This window comes from Mesocricetus auratus, unplaced genomic scaffold (assembly GCF_017639785.1).
Source record: "Mesocricetus auratus isolate SY011 unplaced genomic scaffold, BCM_Maur_2.0 Super-Scaffold_6730, whole genome shotgun sequence".
Lineage (NCBI taxonomy): Eukaryota > Metazoa > Chordata > Mammalia > Rodentia > Cricetidae > Mesocricetus > Mesocricetus auratus.
In genome coordinates, this window is record NW_024429184.1 from 87,347,741 (window position 1) to 87,365,566 (window position 17,826).

The 17,826-nt window shown below is 39.1% G+C and overlaps 1 protein-coding gene across 10 annotated transcripts in view; it reads right to left on the bottom strand.

The window, feature by feature from the left end:
* Cep192 (centrosomal protein 192) overlaps positions 1–17,826 on the bottom strand; it is a 73,072-nt gene that overhangs the window by 23,579 nt on the left and 31,667 nt on the right. For 7 of the 10 annotated variants that reach the window (XM_040741655.1, XM_040741658.1, XM_013116818.3 and 4 more), the window contains exons 19-31: positions 16,113–16,281; positions 13,124–14,030; positions 11,586–11,734; positions 7,921–8,151; positions 6,446–6,571; positions 6,127–6,270; positions 5,951–6,011; positions 5,267–5,406; positions 5,073–5,165; positions 4,343–4,461; positions 3,219–3,395; positions 2,286–2,376; positions 1,303–1,479 (exon numbers count right to left, since the gene is read on the bottom strand). In XM_040741655.1, the coding sequence (XP_040597589.1) occupies positions 1,303–1,479; positions 2,286–2,376; positions 3,219–3,395; positions 4,343–4,461; positions 5,073–5,165; positions 5,267–5,406; positions 5,951–6,011; positions 6,127–6,270; positions 6,446–6,571; positions 7,921–8,151; positions 11,586–11,734; positions 13,124–14,030; positions 16,113–16,281 (2,584 nt within the window). The remainder of the gene's footprint in view (positions 1–1,302; positions 1,480–2,285; positions 2,377–3,218; positions 3,396–4,342; positions 4,462–5,072; positions 5,166–5,266; positions 5,407–5,950; positions 6,012–6,126; positions 6,271–6,445; positions 6,572–7,920; positions 8,152–11,585; positions 11,735–13,123; positions 14,031–16,112; positions 16,282–17,826) is intronic. The other 3 variants (XM_040741662.1, XM_040741661.1, XM_040741657.1) reach the window with 3 other exon arrangements.

Here is a 17,826-nt window from a genome sequence, read left to right on the forward strand (position 1 = left end):
GTTGAGCCTTCCAAAAAAAAAAAGAAAGAAAGAAACAAGGGCTCATGGATACTTCCATTATTAAGAAAGGGAAACAATTACCTTGCTAGAAAATAACCTTTGCCAGGTGGTGGTGGTGCATGCCTTTAATCCCAGCACTCAAAAGGCAGAGGCAGAGGCAGGCATATCTCTGTGAGTTCAAGGTCAGCAGGGTCTATAAAGCTACACAGAGAAACCCTGTCTCAAAAAACAAAACCAAAAAATGTCTCTGTAAGTCCAGTATTTGGAACATAGTCTACAAAATCATATTTGTCCAAGTCTGAATGAATGCTGGTGTCTCACAAAATCCATATGCCAAAATAATCCCCAATATAACAGCATTAGGAACCAGGACTAACAGAAAGAGCTGAAGTCATGACAACCATGCTTTCAAAAATAGAATTAGTATGCTTAGAAAAGAGGAGGGGAGGGGCTAGAGAGATGGCTTAGTGGTTAATAGCACTGGCTGCTCTTCCAGGGGTCCTGAATTCAACTCCCAGCAATGACATGGTGGCTCACAACCATCCATAATAAAATCTGGTGCCCTCCTCTGGCCTGCAGGCATACATGCAGGCCGAACACTGTATACATAACACACACACATACATACAATACATACATATATACATAAATCTTTTTTAAAAAAACAGGTAAGGGGAATGCATCACTATTACTCCAAGTGAAGAACATGGCAAAACCAAGTGTCATCTTTGAAACAGAGTGCAACTCCTTGCTAGACAGCGATTTAGGGCATCCAGTTTGAGGATTATGAGCATAAACATTTAAAAATTAACCAGTGTGGGGTGGAAGAGATGACTCAGCAGTTAAGAGCACTTGACAGGTTCATTTCCCAGCACCCACATGGCATCTTACAATAGTCTGTAACTCTATTTCCAGGGGATCCGACACCCTTTGATGGTATCCATGGACACCAGACACATATGTGGTACAGAGACATAAAGGCAAAATGCTCCAACAGATAAGATAATTGTCTAGCTTGTGGTATCTGTTGTTTACAATGGAGAGCTCTGATTCCCCCAAAATGTGCTTATGTTAGGTATGTTTCAAATTTCTCAAGCTGAAATGAAAATTTAAACATTAGGATATTTGACGGTTATATGAATCTCACAATGGTTACTTTTAATAACTTGATAATTATCCTATAATTTGTTTATAAGGTCTATAACTTAGAAAAAACAGAATACATGATCTATCAATATTAAAGTAATGGCTATAACTTAACATCAACTCCATGGATGAAAAAAGGCAGTGAACTTCTCTTACCATAAACTTAACACCTGGCAGTGAACGATTTCCAAGTTGTTTGATTTCTAGTTTAGCCAACATACAAGATAATCGAGTAGGTGCAAACAATACAGAGATTACATAGTCCTCTCCTGGGCAAATTCTGATCTCACAGTTACTGGTCAATCTCTCTTCTGAGCCAAAAGTATTCTTAATCTACAATTTAAAAATAACCACTTATAAACTCAAATAGTAGCACAAATAAAACACCCATTAACACAAAACAAACTCTTACAGTTAGTCTTGGTGGCTGAAAGATAGTTAAGCAATTAAGAGCATTTAATGCTCTTTCCAGGGACCCAGGTTAAGTTCCCAATGCCTACATGGCACTCACAAGCATCTGTAACTCCAGCCCCAGAGAATCTGACACCTTCTTCTGAAATCTATGGGCACCAGCATGCACACATTGCACAAACATACATGCAGGCAAATACTCAGACACATAAAACAGAAATTTAAAAATCTTTAAAACCTATGAACAAAAATCAGTTGGTCTGGATGAGGAAACAGCCCAATTAGTACAGAGCTTGCCTAGCATGTACAAGACCCTGGGTTCCCTCCCCAGCATTGGGGGTGGGGGACGACAGATACAAAACCACGTGTTGATTTAGGTTGAGTATGGTGACATACACCTATAATAGCACTTGAGAGACAGAGGTCGGCAGATCTCTGTGATTTCAAGACCAGCTTTGTTTACATAGGGAATCTCAGGCCAGTCAGAGCTACACAGTGAGGCCAATTTCAGACAAATAAGACAACAAATGGTCTACATATATTGAGTATTCTGTACTCAGAAGAAACATCAGACAGAAGCCATGTGTGGTGGTATAGGTCTGTGGGAGGCAGTAGGATCATGTGTTTCAGGCCAGCCTAGGCTATACACTGAAACCCTGTTGCATAAACAAAACAAAGTAATTTTTAAAGGTGTTTTAATCAGACAAAACAAAAAACATAGTACGAACCTGAAAGCAATCTTGATCCTGCCCTTTAATAAGGAGTCGCAGGGTCTGGGCTGTGGTTGTAGAACTATTTCTTAAAACTAGTTTCTGAAGCCTGAAAACAATTACACATTTTAAATGTCTTCTTTTCCATGGATACTGCTTCAGTGGCAGAAAAACAAAGCCAAGTGAACCTGACCACAGAGTCTAAAGACAGGCTGACTGTACAACTCACCTTGATAGGCTAGAGTCGTCTCTCCATAATTATGGAACTTGTTTGTGGAAATACGAGACTTATTAAGACTCAACAGGGAAGGTTTTTAGTTTAATTTCTCTAATTTATCCTCTCAGATGGCCTTGTTCATACATCAAATCTTTAACGGAGCTGGAACTCTTTGGGAAACAAGGTCAGAGCTACCAGGCTCATTTGTACAAAGTGGTCTTTTCAGCAGTATGCAGATTAGACATTAGAATATAAGCAAAGTGGGCATATAAATAGCAGGTTGGTAGTATGAAAAACCTTGAATCTTTGAAACTAATTCCTTTCTTCACTTAATACAAATAAGAAATCCCTGCTGTGTATAAAAAAACGCAGACCATTATCACTTAATTTGGAGTCTGTTCTAAGCATTTATCAATTAGCTTGCAATCTCCCTAAACAAGATGCAGTGCCTCGATTATCTTTCTCTGCCTTTCCATGAAAGTAGCCCTCATACTAATCAGAGAACTCACCAAAAAGCCTAAGAAAATAAAAGCCAGTCTGAGGTGCATCTTAAAAATTAAACATTATACATTTTTTAAAATGTAGGCTCATCATATGAAGATTGAGCAAATACATGACAGCTTTATCTCAAATCTAAACAGACACATACAATCATATTTAACACCTGAGCTAGTAACATAGGTGATCAAACAGCAAAACCTCAGTGCTTTTGGATGGTTGCTGTGAACACTTACTGTGTCCTGCCAAGAGGGAGGCCTCCCCAGGTCAGAAACTGCTTATTGGACAGAATCAATGGGACATCTGAGCAGGAAGATCCAGGTGGTGGAGGTTTACTCCCAGAAGGAGTGACTTCACCTTTTAACACCACTTCATACTGAGGTCCTAATGGCTGCACAAATATTCTCAGGATCCTAACCAAGGAAGAAAAAACAAGCCAAGTGTCCCACACTCAGTTCTATTAGCAACTATATCCTATACATTCCCTTTGTCCAAGAGACACCAAAAGTTTATGTTCCAGGGGGAAAGAACACACAAAAGAAGTGATAATCACAATAATGTCTACATGGCAGCACAAGAGAAATTTCACAAGGCTTTTTTCATGAAGAATTCATGAAAGTCCCAGAAGTCAGCACAGGACTGAGGGCAAGCATTTGAGGCTTAAAACAAGTGTCTGTTCTTTCTAAAAGACTCTATTAATGTACTAACTAGACGTGGGTATTCTGTACTCCATGCTGGGTATAAGCAGTGGATACCTCTGCGGGTGCTTGTGTGACATATGCTAAGCTAGTTCTATGCAGTCAAGTTGAAAGACAAACAACAATGATACACTGACTGAGATGTCAAAGTCACAGGTCCTGGAAGAGACCTGGGGAGAATTGTGAAGTGATAAAAAACGAAACTTTTCTAGAAGAAAAAGTTTAAAGAGGAATATCATAATTCATACTTTATTGTTTATTTTGTCTGAATATACCAGAAAACAGCAACTTGTTAACTTTGATTCACTTGGATTAAGAGAAGCATTTTACTAACAAAAAAGATGGGCCAACAAGATGGTTCAGTGGGTAAAAGCACTGGCTGTGCATGCCCGAGGACACATGCACCAGGGCATGTATGTGACACCCATACTATACACATCATACACAAAACAGTGATACTATAAATTACATATGTATACATATACATATACATAAACATACATACATACATACATATATACATACCTATATATAAAGGGTAACTGAAAAAGATTAAAGCACAGCAATATCATTGTATTATATATTAGGTGAAATAAAATAGGTACCTGTACATGAGTGAAAAACATCTAAGAAAGTAGTCATTATAAGTATTTTCATATTACCTTTCTTCATATGCTTTGGAATCCTTTGGTGTAAATGAAACTATAACTTCATGTTCTTCTCCAGGTTTAAGAAATAGACTCTCTGGATCCACTGAAAACTGGCTTCCTTGTTCTGCGACCTACAAAATTATATAACCACAACTTGTATTGTGTGCCTTTCTTTGCCAGTTTTTAGATTTTTGTTTGTTTTTTTGTTTTTCCAGATAGGGTTTCTCTGTGTATGTAGTAGCCCTGGATGTCCTGGAACTCTCCCTGTAGACCAGACTGGCCTCAAACTCATAGATCTGCCTGCCTCTGCCTCTGCCTCCCAAATGCTGGAATTAAAGGTGTGTGTGCTACCACCACCTGTCTTATTCCTTTTTAAAAGGATATTTCCTTCCTCTTTCCTCCTCCATTTCAAATCTTTTTCCTGTCCCATCATCAACTGCTAATTACTACCGCAATCTCACTCACCTAAGAATCTCAGAAATAAACCTACATATGCAGACTATTCTCTTCCAATTCTGCATACACATAGATCTCACACACACTTCTAAGGAACTCCTCAAGAATTTTTATATTCAAAGCATTATGCTTCAATATCAACCAAGCATATACTTCAGGCTAGGGAGGCTCTCAACTTTTACAACACTCTTGGTAATTCCCACCCTACTCCTCATAACATCTTAACAAGGTTGCCAGCACAGTAGACATCAGAAAGCTACCAAAGCACTCTTGCAGAAATTCTTACCTTGATGTCTAGATAAACTTCAATATTTCCAGCATTTTTCAAAGGCAAGGGCTGCTTTGTTGAAGAATTTACATCAGCCAACAAATACATAGTCTATGGGGTAGGGCAAAGATGCAATCAAAAAGGAGTTATAACTAAAGAGCAATCAACTGAGCACAAGCGAATAACAACAGACAGAAGATGAAGCTGGATACCTGTAAGTCCCTGGGGGCATGAATTCTAGCTATTCCTGCTCTTGCTCGGAGGTCCACACTTCTAAGAACTGGGATAGGGTTAGGGCTGTCAACTTCTATATCCACTCTGGCCAGGAATTCTTCTGCTGAGCCTAGAATTTCTATGAAAGTTTACTTTTACTTCAGTAAACAGATATTTAATCCCAGATTTCACCAGTCATGCAAAAGGATGTCCTTAGAGGTCCAAAGAAAATTAAGGAGTCAGGGAGATGGCTTAGTGGGTAAAGTGTTGCTGTGCAAGTCTGATGACCTGAGTGTGATCCTTAGAACCCATGTAAAGACAGAAGGAGAAAACCAACCTCATAAAATCATCTAGTGACCTTCATACACATGCCCACAGATGCACAAATAATTAAATAAATTAAAAAGAAAAAGGGTAAGGCTTTTAAAACAATCCAAACCTAGGTACGACTAGAGAGACAAGTAGAGGAAATGGGTTTTCTGCAGTACTTGCTTGAATTACCTACACTTACATAGATTTAACCTCAAGTATCATACCATCTTCCCCTTTTTCCAAACAACATATAATTCTTGGCAATAACCCAAAATATTGTCACTTAATTAACAAGAAAGTAAACTGAAAATCTGAAGTTTAATAAAATACGATAATTCAAAAAGAAAAAAGTATATATACATATATGATACCTGAAGTGAGGCGTTTCTTTGGGCTATGGAAAATAACCCAAACTATCAGAAATTCTGGATCCTATTAAATGAAAAACAAAATTTTAATGTATATTGATACTATAGCTGAAATCCCAATATGATAAAAGTAGTTTGCAAACTTGTCTTTACTTCTAAGCCATTTCTTTTAAACTGACCTGTCCATCATAACTGGCAGGCATCACGTGACTGACTACAGATGGGGCCACCAGCTGAGCAATCACGTCAGAGTAAGGAGCAGCTTTCAGAGAAGCATGGATGGGCTCTTTGGAAAATGTGAAGCAGCGCCAGGCTAAGGCATTCTGTTCAGAAACAGAAAATCAGTTTCAGCAAAGTCATAGCACTATATTTGTTAATGAGCTCTTTAGCAATATAATTTACTTCTACAAGGAAAAGTTAACCAAGAATATCAGCCATGCCTATAATTTCAAATTAATATATTCTGTAGGCAGCCTCTTATTCTAGGTTAGTACTTACGGCACTAATCATCAGTCTGATCGGCACAGTAGCATGTGTCCTATTTATTAACTTGAGTGGGAGAGCTTTCCAGCCTTCATAGGTCAAGTCACCAAAATCCAGAACACCTTTCTTTTCTGTTTCTACCTAAGTATGAAAAAAGGGCTTATTGATAAAAAGCAGTGTATTCCTAATGAATAGCTTACCTATGTGCTTCGTTTAGCAACAGTTAAGAGTCAGCATGACTGGTAAACTTAGATCTAAGTTTTCCCATTCTACTTTATTTCCATTTTATTTTATTGTTGTCTATAAAACTAGTAGGTTAAGTACTCAAATATAGAATAAGGCAAAGTGGCTACTGATACTTTGATAAGATCTAATAGTGTTTTCAATCATTTTATAAAACTAATCTCCATTTAATTAATCCTATCATCAGACTCTTAATTCCTTTTACAACTTCATGAAGATCCTGGTATATTTCAGATTCTGTCTGATATAAAAACAATTTAAAATGATGTCAAATAGACATTTAAAGTTAAGTGTGTACTATGTATCAGACTGGTGTCTCTTTAAACATTGGAGAGCAACCTAACAAACTCGTCCTCATAGCTACACATGTAAAATTTTACACAACATTTAAAACATATACTTTTCTTCTATAGTTTATGAAACTACAAGGAAATCAAAGACATATTAGCAAGTGGGAACTGAATTCTACAATGGCCAATGAAGGTCAGGGGTTCAAATTAACCCCCAAGATAGTTAAGGTTTGACATTTTCCAAAGGTAGTATATTTCAAGCTTCTTGTGGATAAGGCAAAGCTAGAATGGAATGTAAACACCATACATAAAGTACTGAAATTCAGAGTGCCCTTTTAGGAATATTAAGAAATAAAAACAAACTAAACATCTGCAAAACTGCCCTAGTGTTCAAAAAACAACAGGGGACTTTCCCAGGAATGGGTACATTTCAGGATTGTTTGCAAGAACGTCAGACCTTGAGTCTAGGCCACACCAGCACTGCACCGAGCCTTCTCATCTCCTTTGCATTTCCACAGTGTGCCCTCAGGATAATGAAAACACACGGAAAGGAAGGAAAAGTTTTGGCTGACTTTTCAGGACACATTGTAACAAAAAGATGTTAAAAGAAATCCCTTGACAAAAGAGATGACATAGAAAGGTCAGCACTGGTCAGACTTTAAGCAAAAGGGATGAAAGAATGGCCCAGTTCTCAGTTCCAGTTGTCACTGTCTAAGGGGACAACTCTAATGGCCTTGTTTGTATTGACTGCCATACCCAAACACCCTCCTCTAACATACACAGGCACACATGCAGTGCACATATATACATGCAGACATACACTCATACACATAAAAGCAAACAAAACTAAAGGAAAAATTCTTAAGAAACAGCTAAGATTTAGCTTGAAGCACTGTGGCACATCTGCCCAGAGATTCTCCCTTAGCAAAGGACAAAGGGTCATTTACAAATAGTTACCTCGATTACAGGGGTTTCAGCAATAGCAGTGAGAGTGACTCTGCTTCCCAAAGCCTCTGCTTGCACTACTGTATCAGCATCTGCTGAAAATGGCCAAGAAGTAACACTGAACGTACATCTGAAAATTCCAGGATTTGTGGGTATAAAAAGAATTTTTATCTCTTCTGTGGCATGAGGTCTTATAACAACTTTATTCTTGAAAACCAAGCATGTTTGTGTTGAAAGATCCACCTATAAATAAGAACAATGTGTTATAAATGGCTCTAACTTTCAAGGCTAGTCATTTAGTATAAGATTCCTTTTCCCAGTCAAACTAGGAATTCGTTACATGTTAACACATTATTTGAAAGGTATAATTAGTCCAAAAGCAAAATTCTGATGAGATGACTTGTAGGTAAAAGGTACTTATGTCAAACTTGACAATCTGCACCTAAACCCTGGAACTCATATGGTAAAGGAGAAAACCAATCCCTACAAGTTAACCTTTGACCTCCACACCCGTGCTATGGCATGCATACACCCACCCACCTATACACACACACACACACACACACACACACACACACACAAAATAAATAAATAGTAATAATAAAAGTAAATAGTTCTCACTACACATGCACAGTGTCGACTCCTAGTAGATTTTAAAGTGAATATATTTACCTAAACCCTCACTCTTCAAAAAAGGACACTGAACACAGAAGTACTTCACAGCCCCAGAAACCTGTCTAGGATGATTTCTCTTTCTACATGTGTGTCAAACCTTCCTTCAACCTACAATTCCTTCCTCCAGTTATTTTTTACTTTTATCTCATTTAATGATCTGGTAACAGATGGGAAAGTGAGGAAAATAAGAGACATCAGAAAAGTGATGGTTAATGTTAACTGTCAACTACAAAACCTACCATCTCCTAGGAAATGGCCTCGGACATGCCCGTAGAAAACTATCTTGACTGCTCTATTTGAAGTGGGATCCTAGACTATGCATGCACCTAATGTTCTTATGATTATGAACATGATGTGATCAGCTGCTTTAAGGTCCTACTGCCTTGACTTTGCTGCCATGATGGTACATATTCTAGGACTGTGAGTCAAGGTAACTCTTTCTCTACTGTTTTTGCCAAGAGAATTTGATCACATCAACAGGAAAAGAAGTTAATACAGAGACTATTATTTCAACAGGTAAATAAGGATATTAAGGGGAGAAAGGGAATTAAAAACCATCCAGTGTTGGCTAGCAAGTAGAAGTCACAAAGCCTGGACATGTCACAGCAGAGTTCCTGACCCTACTCCCTACCCATAGCTTACACATGACCATCAGAGTAAGGGAAAATGTACAGTCTCTGACAGCAGCTGTGGTTGATCGTGCAAAATCCTTGCTAGACACTAAAGCTTTCGTTCCCAAAGATTTCAAAAGATCACATAATAAAATTAACAGACAAATTGATAATATTGCTCATACCAAGTGAAGACTAGGCCCAAATAAGTAACTTAGTTCTTTTTTTTTCTTTTTTGATACATGACAATGGCTAATAATCAATTTTATTTAGTAAAACCATGAACTCAGAGCACCCAGTGATTAAAATAATTGTGTTAAGGCAAAACAACATGGCTTTATAAATAAATGATAATGATTAATAAACATTAAAACTGATAGAAAATGTAAAACATTTAGATTTCATGTCTTACACTGTAAACACTACAACAATGAGGGGCTTAAAAAGACCGCATTTCAAAATTATTCCATTGGATAGCTATGTCCTATGTGAGCAACAAAGATTAAAAAAAAAAAAAAAAAAAAAAAAAAAGAGCCGGGCATGGTGATGTCTGCATACCCATCCCAGCACTTTAGAGGTGAAGAAAAGGGGATCAAGAGTCTAAAGTCACCCTTGGTTACTTAGCAAGTCTGAGCTGGCTTTCGTTACATGAGACCCAGTCTGGCAATAAACAAACAAAACTAATTGTAGCAGAGCATGTGTCTGCTATACACCATGACTCTGCACATACCCACAACTTATAAACAGGAAAAGAAAGAATCATACTTATATTTCTATATATGTTATAAAGATGTGAATAGACTAGATATAAACAAGGGAGTGAAAAGGCCAGGCATGGTGGCCACAAAAAGAGTCAAGGGCAGTCTGATCTACAGAGCTCCTTGAAGGCTAGGTAGGGATACATAGGGAACATGTTTAAAAATAAAAAGAAACAAAAACAAAAAGGAGACCAGTAAGATGGTTCAGTGGGTAAAGGTACTTGAACTCACGATGTGGCCACTCATGCACTCAGATTTAATTTGAGGCTTGTTTAACAGAAGGAAATTCACACCAGATACTGTAAACCAAATAAACTCATGATTGAGGGAGGTCACAGGTCCTCCTAGGAAAGCTCACTCCTACTGTTTAGCTAAATAATGTGGTACCAAACTACATGCTAAATATTTAGGCTTAAACCCAAAGACAAATGCTATCCTCGGTCTTACTCAGAGAAGCTTTTCTTTGCAGGGAACAGTGAGGAATGCAAAGCCTCTTGGCTGCTCAAGAAGCTAAGAATAAAAGATAGCTGAGGTCTTGGCGCTAAACAGGAAGGACATTTATACCAACCCCTCTGAGGCTCAGGGAACATTGAGAAAGAGGAGCAGAGAAAACACAAAAGCTGGGAGCTAGAGGAAAGGCTGAAAAAAGACTGTCTTCCAGGAATGCCCCTACAAACATGATCCTCACAGCAGCTGCAGCTGCCTGAACTGGGCCTGCAAAGACTAGCCTCCTAATGCCAATCATGAACTGGGGAGTTGCTCCTGGGGCTCTACCCTTCCCTGCTGAACAACATACAGGCTACTGAAGGATGCACTGTCTTCAGCTTTATACCAACCATGAGCTCACCACACACAAGTGGATAGTTCTAATCCTGTGAACACACATCAGTGAATCACACACAAAACAAAAATGTGAATGTGAGAAAGGACTTGCATGGGGAAGGAAGATGACAATGGTGAGAGGAAGATGAGATGATAGGATGAGAGTAATCAAGGTGTATTATATACGTGTAAAAGGTATCAAAGAACAAATGTAAAAATCAAAACAAAACAAAACCTTTCCAAAAGGGGTGCTGGAGAGAAGTCTCTGTGGCTAAGAGCACTCTTGCAGCAAGCAGACTCAGGCTCAGTTCCCAGCACCCACATGACAGCTCAAAACTGTCCACAACTCCAGGTCCAAGGGATTGGACACCCTCTTCTGTCCTCTTTGGAAACTACACACTTGTGGTGCACACATGCCCCCCCCACACACACAGACACACAGGCAAACACTCATATACATAAAAATGAATGAATCTTAAAAAAATAAAACTTTTAAAAGAGGGAGGAGGGAAGGGGAGTGGGGGAAAAATATATAGCTCAATAAAAAAAATTGTTGGAGGTTCTAAGAAACAGAAGAGAAAAAAAAAAAAAAAAAAACATTTCCAAAGAACAATTTAATCAGAAAAAGGAAGAAAAAAGCAGGGCTGGATCTAGGAGTAGTTAGAGGAAAGGGGAGGGACCAAAACACATAGTATGTATATATTAAATTATCAAAGAATGAAAGACTTTATTATTTAGAAAGGGAAGGAAAAGGAAGTACTTCATTAAAGTGCACTTGTGACGCCCAATGAAAAAGACATAGAAAACTCACCTTCTCGCCATTCACACAGATACTGAGGACTCTGATGTTGACTTGTAGCCAACGGTCAGTTGGGTTGAGGACACTAAGGAGGGTCTGTGAAGCAATACCGACACAGCAAGCATGAGGAAACCTCAGTTCTTCAGGTACTCTGGCATTCCCTGCATAAGAGCAATCAAAATGCAAGTTACACTAAAGATCTGATTGCTTAAAAGGAAACCATTACATAGGCGTGCCTCATTACGCCCACAAACTATAGAATAAAATGCCCTAAAAGTGCATGAATCCTTGACATAAAAAGTCTCAGTGCAGTTGGGTACACGCTTTTAATCCCAGGAGGCAGAAGCAGGCAGATCTCTCTGAGTTTGAGGTCAGCCTGGTCTACAGAGCAAGTTCCAGGACAGGCTCCAAAAGCTACCTTTGAAACCCTGACTCAAAAAAACTGCAAAGAAAATTTTTTTCAGTGGAAGCTGCCAGCAGTTTCTATCTCTTCTATACAGCTCTGGGAAAAATGAACAATGTAATACAAGCAACGCTAATCAAATCAGAATTTACAGCAAATCAAATCTTTGTTGTTGCTCTTATGCCCTTTTCTCCCAGGTTATAAGGCACTGGCAAGTGTAAAGAGACCTCCAGAGGCTCTCCTTCAGATGTGCCTGGCTACACAGTGCCTTCACAGCACTGTCTTACACCTTCTCCCTATCCTCCCACTCAGGGGGGCTATGGTCAATCCCCATCTCCACAGAGGGATATCTGATATCAGGGAAAGCATGCTGTGGATGACAGCAGAGTTCTGCTCCTCACTGTCATCACATCACACCCATGAAGCACCGTGGAAGCTAACTCATTCTGGGAAATGATCATAAACAGGACATTTCCTAATTAAAAGAACAGCAAAAACCAGCAGAGAAAAAGAAACATCAGGACAAAGACAGAAAACTCTCACCATCAGCCTACTGCGGTTCTAAGTCAAGTGCAGTAACCCAGCATAGAAACATTCTGATGCTCTCACTCTCAGACAAAGGAAGAGCTGGTAAGAAAGAACCCAAAACAAACTGAGTGATCACATCTACGATCCTAGCAGTTTGGAGGTGGAGGCTTGCGATCAAAAGTTCAAGGTCATCTTCCCTATGTAGTAAATATGAGTGAAGCCAATCAGGGTCCTGTTTTGTTTTTGTGTTGTTTGTTTTTAAAGGGAAAAATAAAACAGGGGAGGAGGGAGAGATGGTTCATGGCTCAGCAGTTAAGAGAATGTGTTGCTCAATAATGAGGTCCTAAGTTCAAGTCCCAGCACCCATATAAGGCAGCCCACAGCTACCTACAACTCCAAAGAGATCCAATACCCCTCCTTCAGCCACCATGGGCACTTGGGTATGTATGTGTGCAAACAATCTCAAAGATACACACAAATCTTTAAAAAAAATTTTTAATTAAAGAAATTAATTTCAATCAGTGTTTCTTTGAAAAAAAAAAACCAGCTTTGTGGACCCATTTGAGAAAATTCAACTTTTACAGAATAACAAAAAATATGACAAGAAAAGTCATCTTACCAAATCCAGACCTCATCCCCGAGTCCCATGATTCAGTTTCACAGTTTTCACCAACAGACGGCACAGGAAACGGCTTTGCTGTACTCGGGATGCTCTGGTGTACAGCAGTAGAACATAGGTTATAAAGAGAAGAGGGACCCATCATTCCAGAGGCAAGATTTGGTCCTACACACATCCCGGAAGCCACATGTTCTGGCACAACAGGAGGATAAGGAGAATACCCTGAAGTCCCACAGACCTGCATGCCTGCATGGCACTGAGGCAAGGTGGCACTCCCAGATGGAGGGACCGGTCCCAAATACTGCTGGGCCACAGGAGCTGTGTATAGAGAGTGTCCAGTCCAGAGTGCAGGGCACAGAGCAGGCTGGTTCTGTACCTTAGCAACAGAAGCATGAGCTGGAATGTGAAGAGGAAGATTGTGCTGGTTTGCAGAGGTAACCAGGTTAGGAATCTGGCTGCTAGATTCACTGCTAGCAGTTGACATGCCAGTAGATGTTAACCTTTGACCTTGGTCCACAGCCTTCTGGCTCAATACAGGGAGGCTTGGTATGGCTGGCCCAGACCAGTGGCTCAGACCTGGCTTGTTCAGGAGAGCCTGGCCAATCAGGTCCTGTTCACTGAAGCCAGATGTTGATTCTACATTAATGGCTTTCAAGTATTCCCCACTTTTGGAAGAAATATCTTGACTCGATGTAAAATTAGGTTCTCCATCTTCAAATCTGCTACTCAGAGAAGGAGTTTCTGTCACTTTTCCTAAACCAGACTCAACCTGGATAATATGCGGCAATGCTACTTTTTCTGCATTCTGACCTGGAACTTTGTTTCTCAGCTTCTCCATAGTTTCTTCTTCTTCTGGAATCGGACTGGCTCGAACAATGGTTGTGCTCAGTTCACTGGTGAGATCACTCTAAGTGTAACAAATTTTGTTTTTTAATAATTCATAGATTGAACAAAATATAACAGATTCAAACAATGCTGGTATAAATCTCAAAAACATGAAATCTACAAGGTATCTTGAAACACAGAGTGTACAAAGGAAAATAACTGCAAATATGAAATGCAGGCTCACATATGAAAACTGCACCCATTGTTTCAAAAGTCTTATAGTAGTAGTGAAATAAAAGGTAAACATCAGCCGGGCATTGGTGGCGCATGCCTTTAATCCCAGAACTCGGGAGGCAGAGGCAGGAGGATCTCTGTGAGTTCGAGGCCAGGCTGGACCGACAGCCTCCAAAACAGAGAAACCCTGTCTCGTAAAAACCAAAAAAAAAAAAAGGTAAACATCAATTGCATCTAAAACGTTAACATTTTTCAAATTAAAGGATTCATGGTAAACTTTTTAAAAATAATATAAATTAATAAGTAAAAGTATAAGGGGCAGACAAGCTATCAAATGATAGGGCCATGTGATTACAGTCAGTACAACATCAGCTCCCAGACCCTCCCATAACCCTTATTTGTCTATACTATATTAAATATGCTTGAAGACTTAATAATAGGAATATTTTGAGTATTAAACATTTTCCAATTTTTTTAACTACGTTATGGTTCTTTTTTATTATTTCTTTAGAATGTATAACCTGAGGAGTAACAGCTACAGATCTGTAAAAGGAACAGTCAAGAACTAACTAACACACATAGAAGCACACTTAACTCTCATTTATTTTTGAGTATACTGCATATTTATCATGAATCAAAGCTTTAGAAACAAAGATATAAACTGGGCAATAGTGGAGCATGCCTTTAATCCCAGCTCTCTAGAGACAGAGACAGGAGGATCTCTGTGAGTTCAAGGTCAGTCTGGTCTACAGAATGAGTTCCAGTACAGCCAGGACTACACAGAGAAACCCTGTCAGGAAAAAAAAAAAAAAAGAAAGCAAAGATGTAGTAAACAAAAAATATGTCCTCAGGGTGAATTACTAAGTGATAAGCACTGACTTCATACCACAAGCCTTCACAAAGGTGAAGAAAAAAATAGGATTAAAGAGAGCTAGTAAGCAGCAGAGAGGTTCCCAGGGCCCATTATTCAGCAGTTAAACACTGTGCTAAGAAAACAGACTCAGGGGATAGAAGACAGGAATCAGTTCATTTAAAGGAAGGATATGTAACAAAAAGCGTTATGGAACTCCGCTACTTTGTAAACTAATTAAAAATGTAAGTTTTAAAAGAAGTCTGAATGGAGATACCCTGTATGGGCAAACAATGCTTCACCTAGAAGATATGGGTTTGAAAGTTCCAGCGCCAGGAATGGAATATCTCCCTATGAGCTAAAGGTCAGGGAGATCCTAGAGACCCCCAAAATAACATAGGCTACTGCTGCTACTCTTGAGTGCTTACCATAACTAGATGGTAAGAACCTATTAATGAAGGCACAACACACTTGGGTTGCAGAGCATAGGGAAATCAAGCTAGACCTGACACCAGAACTTCCTCCCTACTAGCTAGCCTTCAAAGCACTGAAAAATACTACGCTGACAACAAGAGAAAAGTTATCAATGGACTTATAGTGATGCACCATGTATGCTACAATACTGATCTGCCAAGAGATGCCCTCACTAGGGCAATAGTGGTACTACCGTTACTGGGGTACTCAACTGTTTTCTAACTGGATTTGAGGGCTGTCCATGGGAAGGAACTCATACCTGACACTGTAAGCCTGGTCAAAAGCCCATGGCTAGGGAGGTCATAGACCCTAGGGGAACCTATTATTATTTCACTAAAAGCACATGTTGTCAAACTATCTCCCAAATATTTATGTTTATACCTGTCAATCAATGCTGCTCTCATCCTTGGTCAAAGAGACCTCTTTTTGAAGTGGGCAAGAGTCAAATGTAAAGGCTTAAGTACAAATATATGCATGCATTAATTCATTCTAAAGATAGAACAGCAACACAGAAGTTAAACAGGCCAGAATTCCAATTTGAGTCAAATATCACTAACACTTTTGGCCTTGAAGTCGTACTAAAGAAACAGTCCAAGTGGCACCCACCTTGTGGTCCTCTGAGCTTTCATCAGCAGCTGGGACAGGAAAGGTGTTTTCCTGTTCAGACACATAAGTCAGCCTGCTCATGTCAGCATGGGAACATGCCAACTCAGACAACTCACACTCTGAATGGCGATTCTGGTGATGAGCTAAATCAAGAGACTCTACAGCACACCTGAAAGAGTTACAGAAGCATGGCATTATACAGTCTCCATAAACAATGACCACTGCTGCCTCTCTATAAGCTTCAAGTAACTCAACCACAAACTTGCCATCTTAATTAAAACAATCAATTATATTCCTGCTGATGACCTACCTAGTAAGCTACCGTTAAAGAAAAAGTTGTCTCATTTTCATTAGTAAATACCATATACAGACACATAACAATTAGTTATTCATTTAATAAAAATTTATTGAGTACCTGACATGCAGCAGTTAATAAAACCATTAAAAAAAATCCCTATCCTCAAAGAGCACAAAGAGAAAAAAAAATTAGGTAGATAAAGCAACAAAATGCCTACGTATTGCTAATCAAAAGGTAAAGAGTAGCTTTTGGCTGAACAATTAAGCAGCACCTAGAAAAAGCCCTTTGACTCAAATATTCTATACATGAGCAATTCGTCCAGAAAGAAAAATTAGCAATAAATATAAAAACGCTTCATAAAAGGTATATTTATTGTTAATACAGTAGGAAGCTCAAATGCCACACAAGAGGAATGAATGCAAGGCACAAGCATACAACAAAACTAAAACTCTTTAACCACTAAAAACCATGCTGTTAGGGCTGAGGATGTACTTCAATGGCTGAATGCTTGTTAACATTGCTAACATGTAACAAAACAAAATCCCTAAACCATGCTGCTGAATACTATGCTCTGGCTTAGAATGATAATGACAAAATAGACCAGACAGACAGACAGACGAAAGAATGCTGTTCACAATATAAAATTCAATGGATAAAGACTAGGAATGTGGCACAGTGGCAGATCATGCTCAAAAACCTGCATATTGATCCCTAGTATGAATACAGAAAATGGATAAATAAACAAACAAACAAAATGAAAAACCAGCCTTTGCTATGGAACCCACATCTGTTTACCACAAATACACACTGGCATTACTTCTAGCTTAGCTTATTTTGTTTCTCAGCAGCCATATCAGAGCCTCCAGCCCAGATCTGGGAAGAAGGGAAGCAAGCTGAACAGCTGCAGCCTAAGGAGAGCTGCCGAGATGGCTGAGCTGGATCCCAGGACTGACACATGGAAAAGAAAACCACCCCCTACAGGGCATATGCACCTTCATGAACATGAGTACACTCACAGACAACTATGCATGCCCCATAGCACACAAGTAAATGTAAGTTTAAGAATTTATTCCACAAATGTATCATGAGCGTTCCCTCCTAAGGGCAGAAGGGAATGAAGCAGGAAAAATATTTTTCAGAAATAATGCCTGAATTCATATAGCTTAAAAAAAAAGGCAGCTTGGGAAAGTTAGATTAACTCTCTGAAATCCACTATATTGTAAACTGTAAGATTTTCAGTCATTTCAGTAAGTACTCAAACTTGTCCATTTAAATTTTTCAACAGAGCCAGGTAGTGGTGGCACACACCTTTAATCCCAGCACTCAGGAGGCAGAGGCAGGCGGATCTCTGTGAGTTCGAGACCAGCCTGGTCTACAAGAGCAAGTTCCAGGACAGCTTCCAAAGCCATAGAGAAA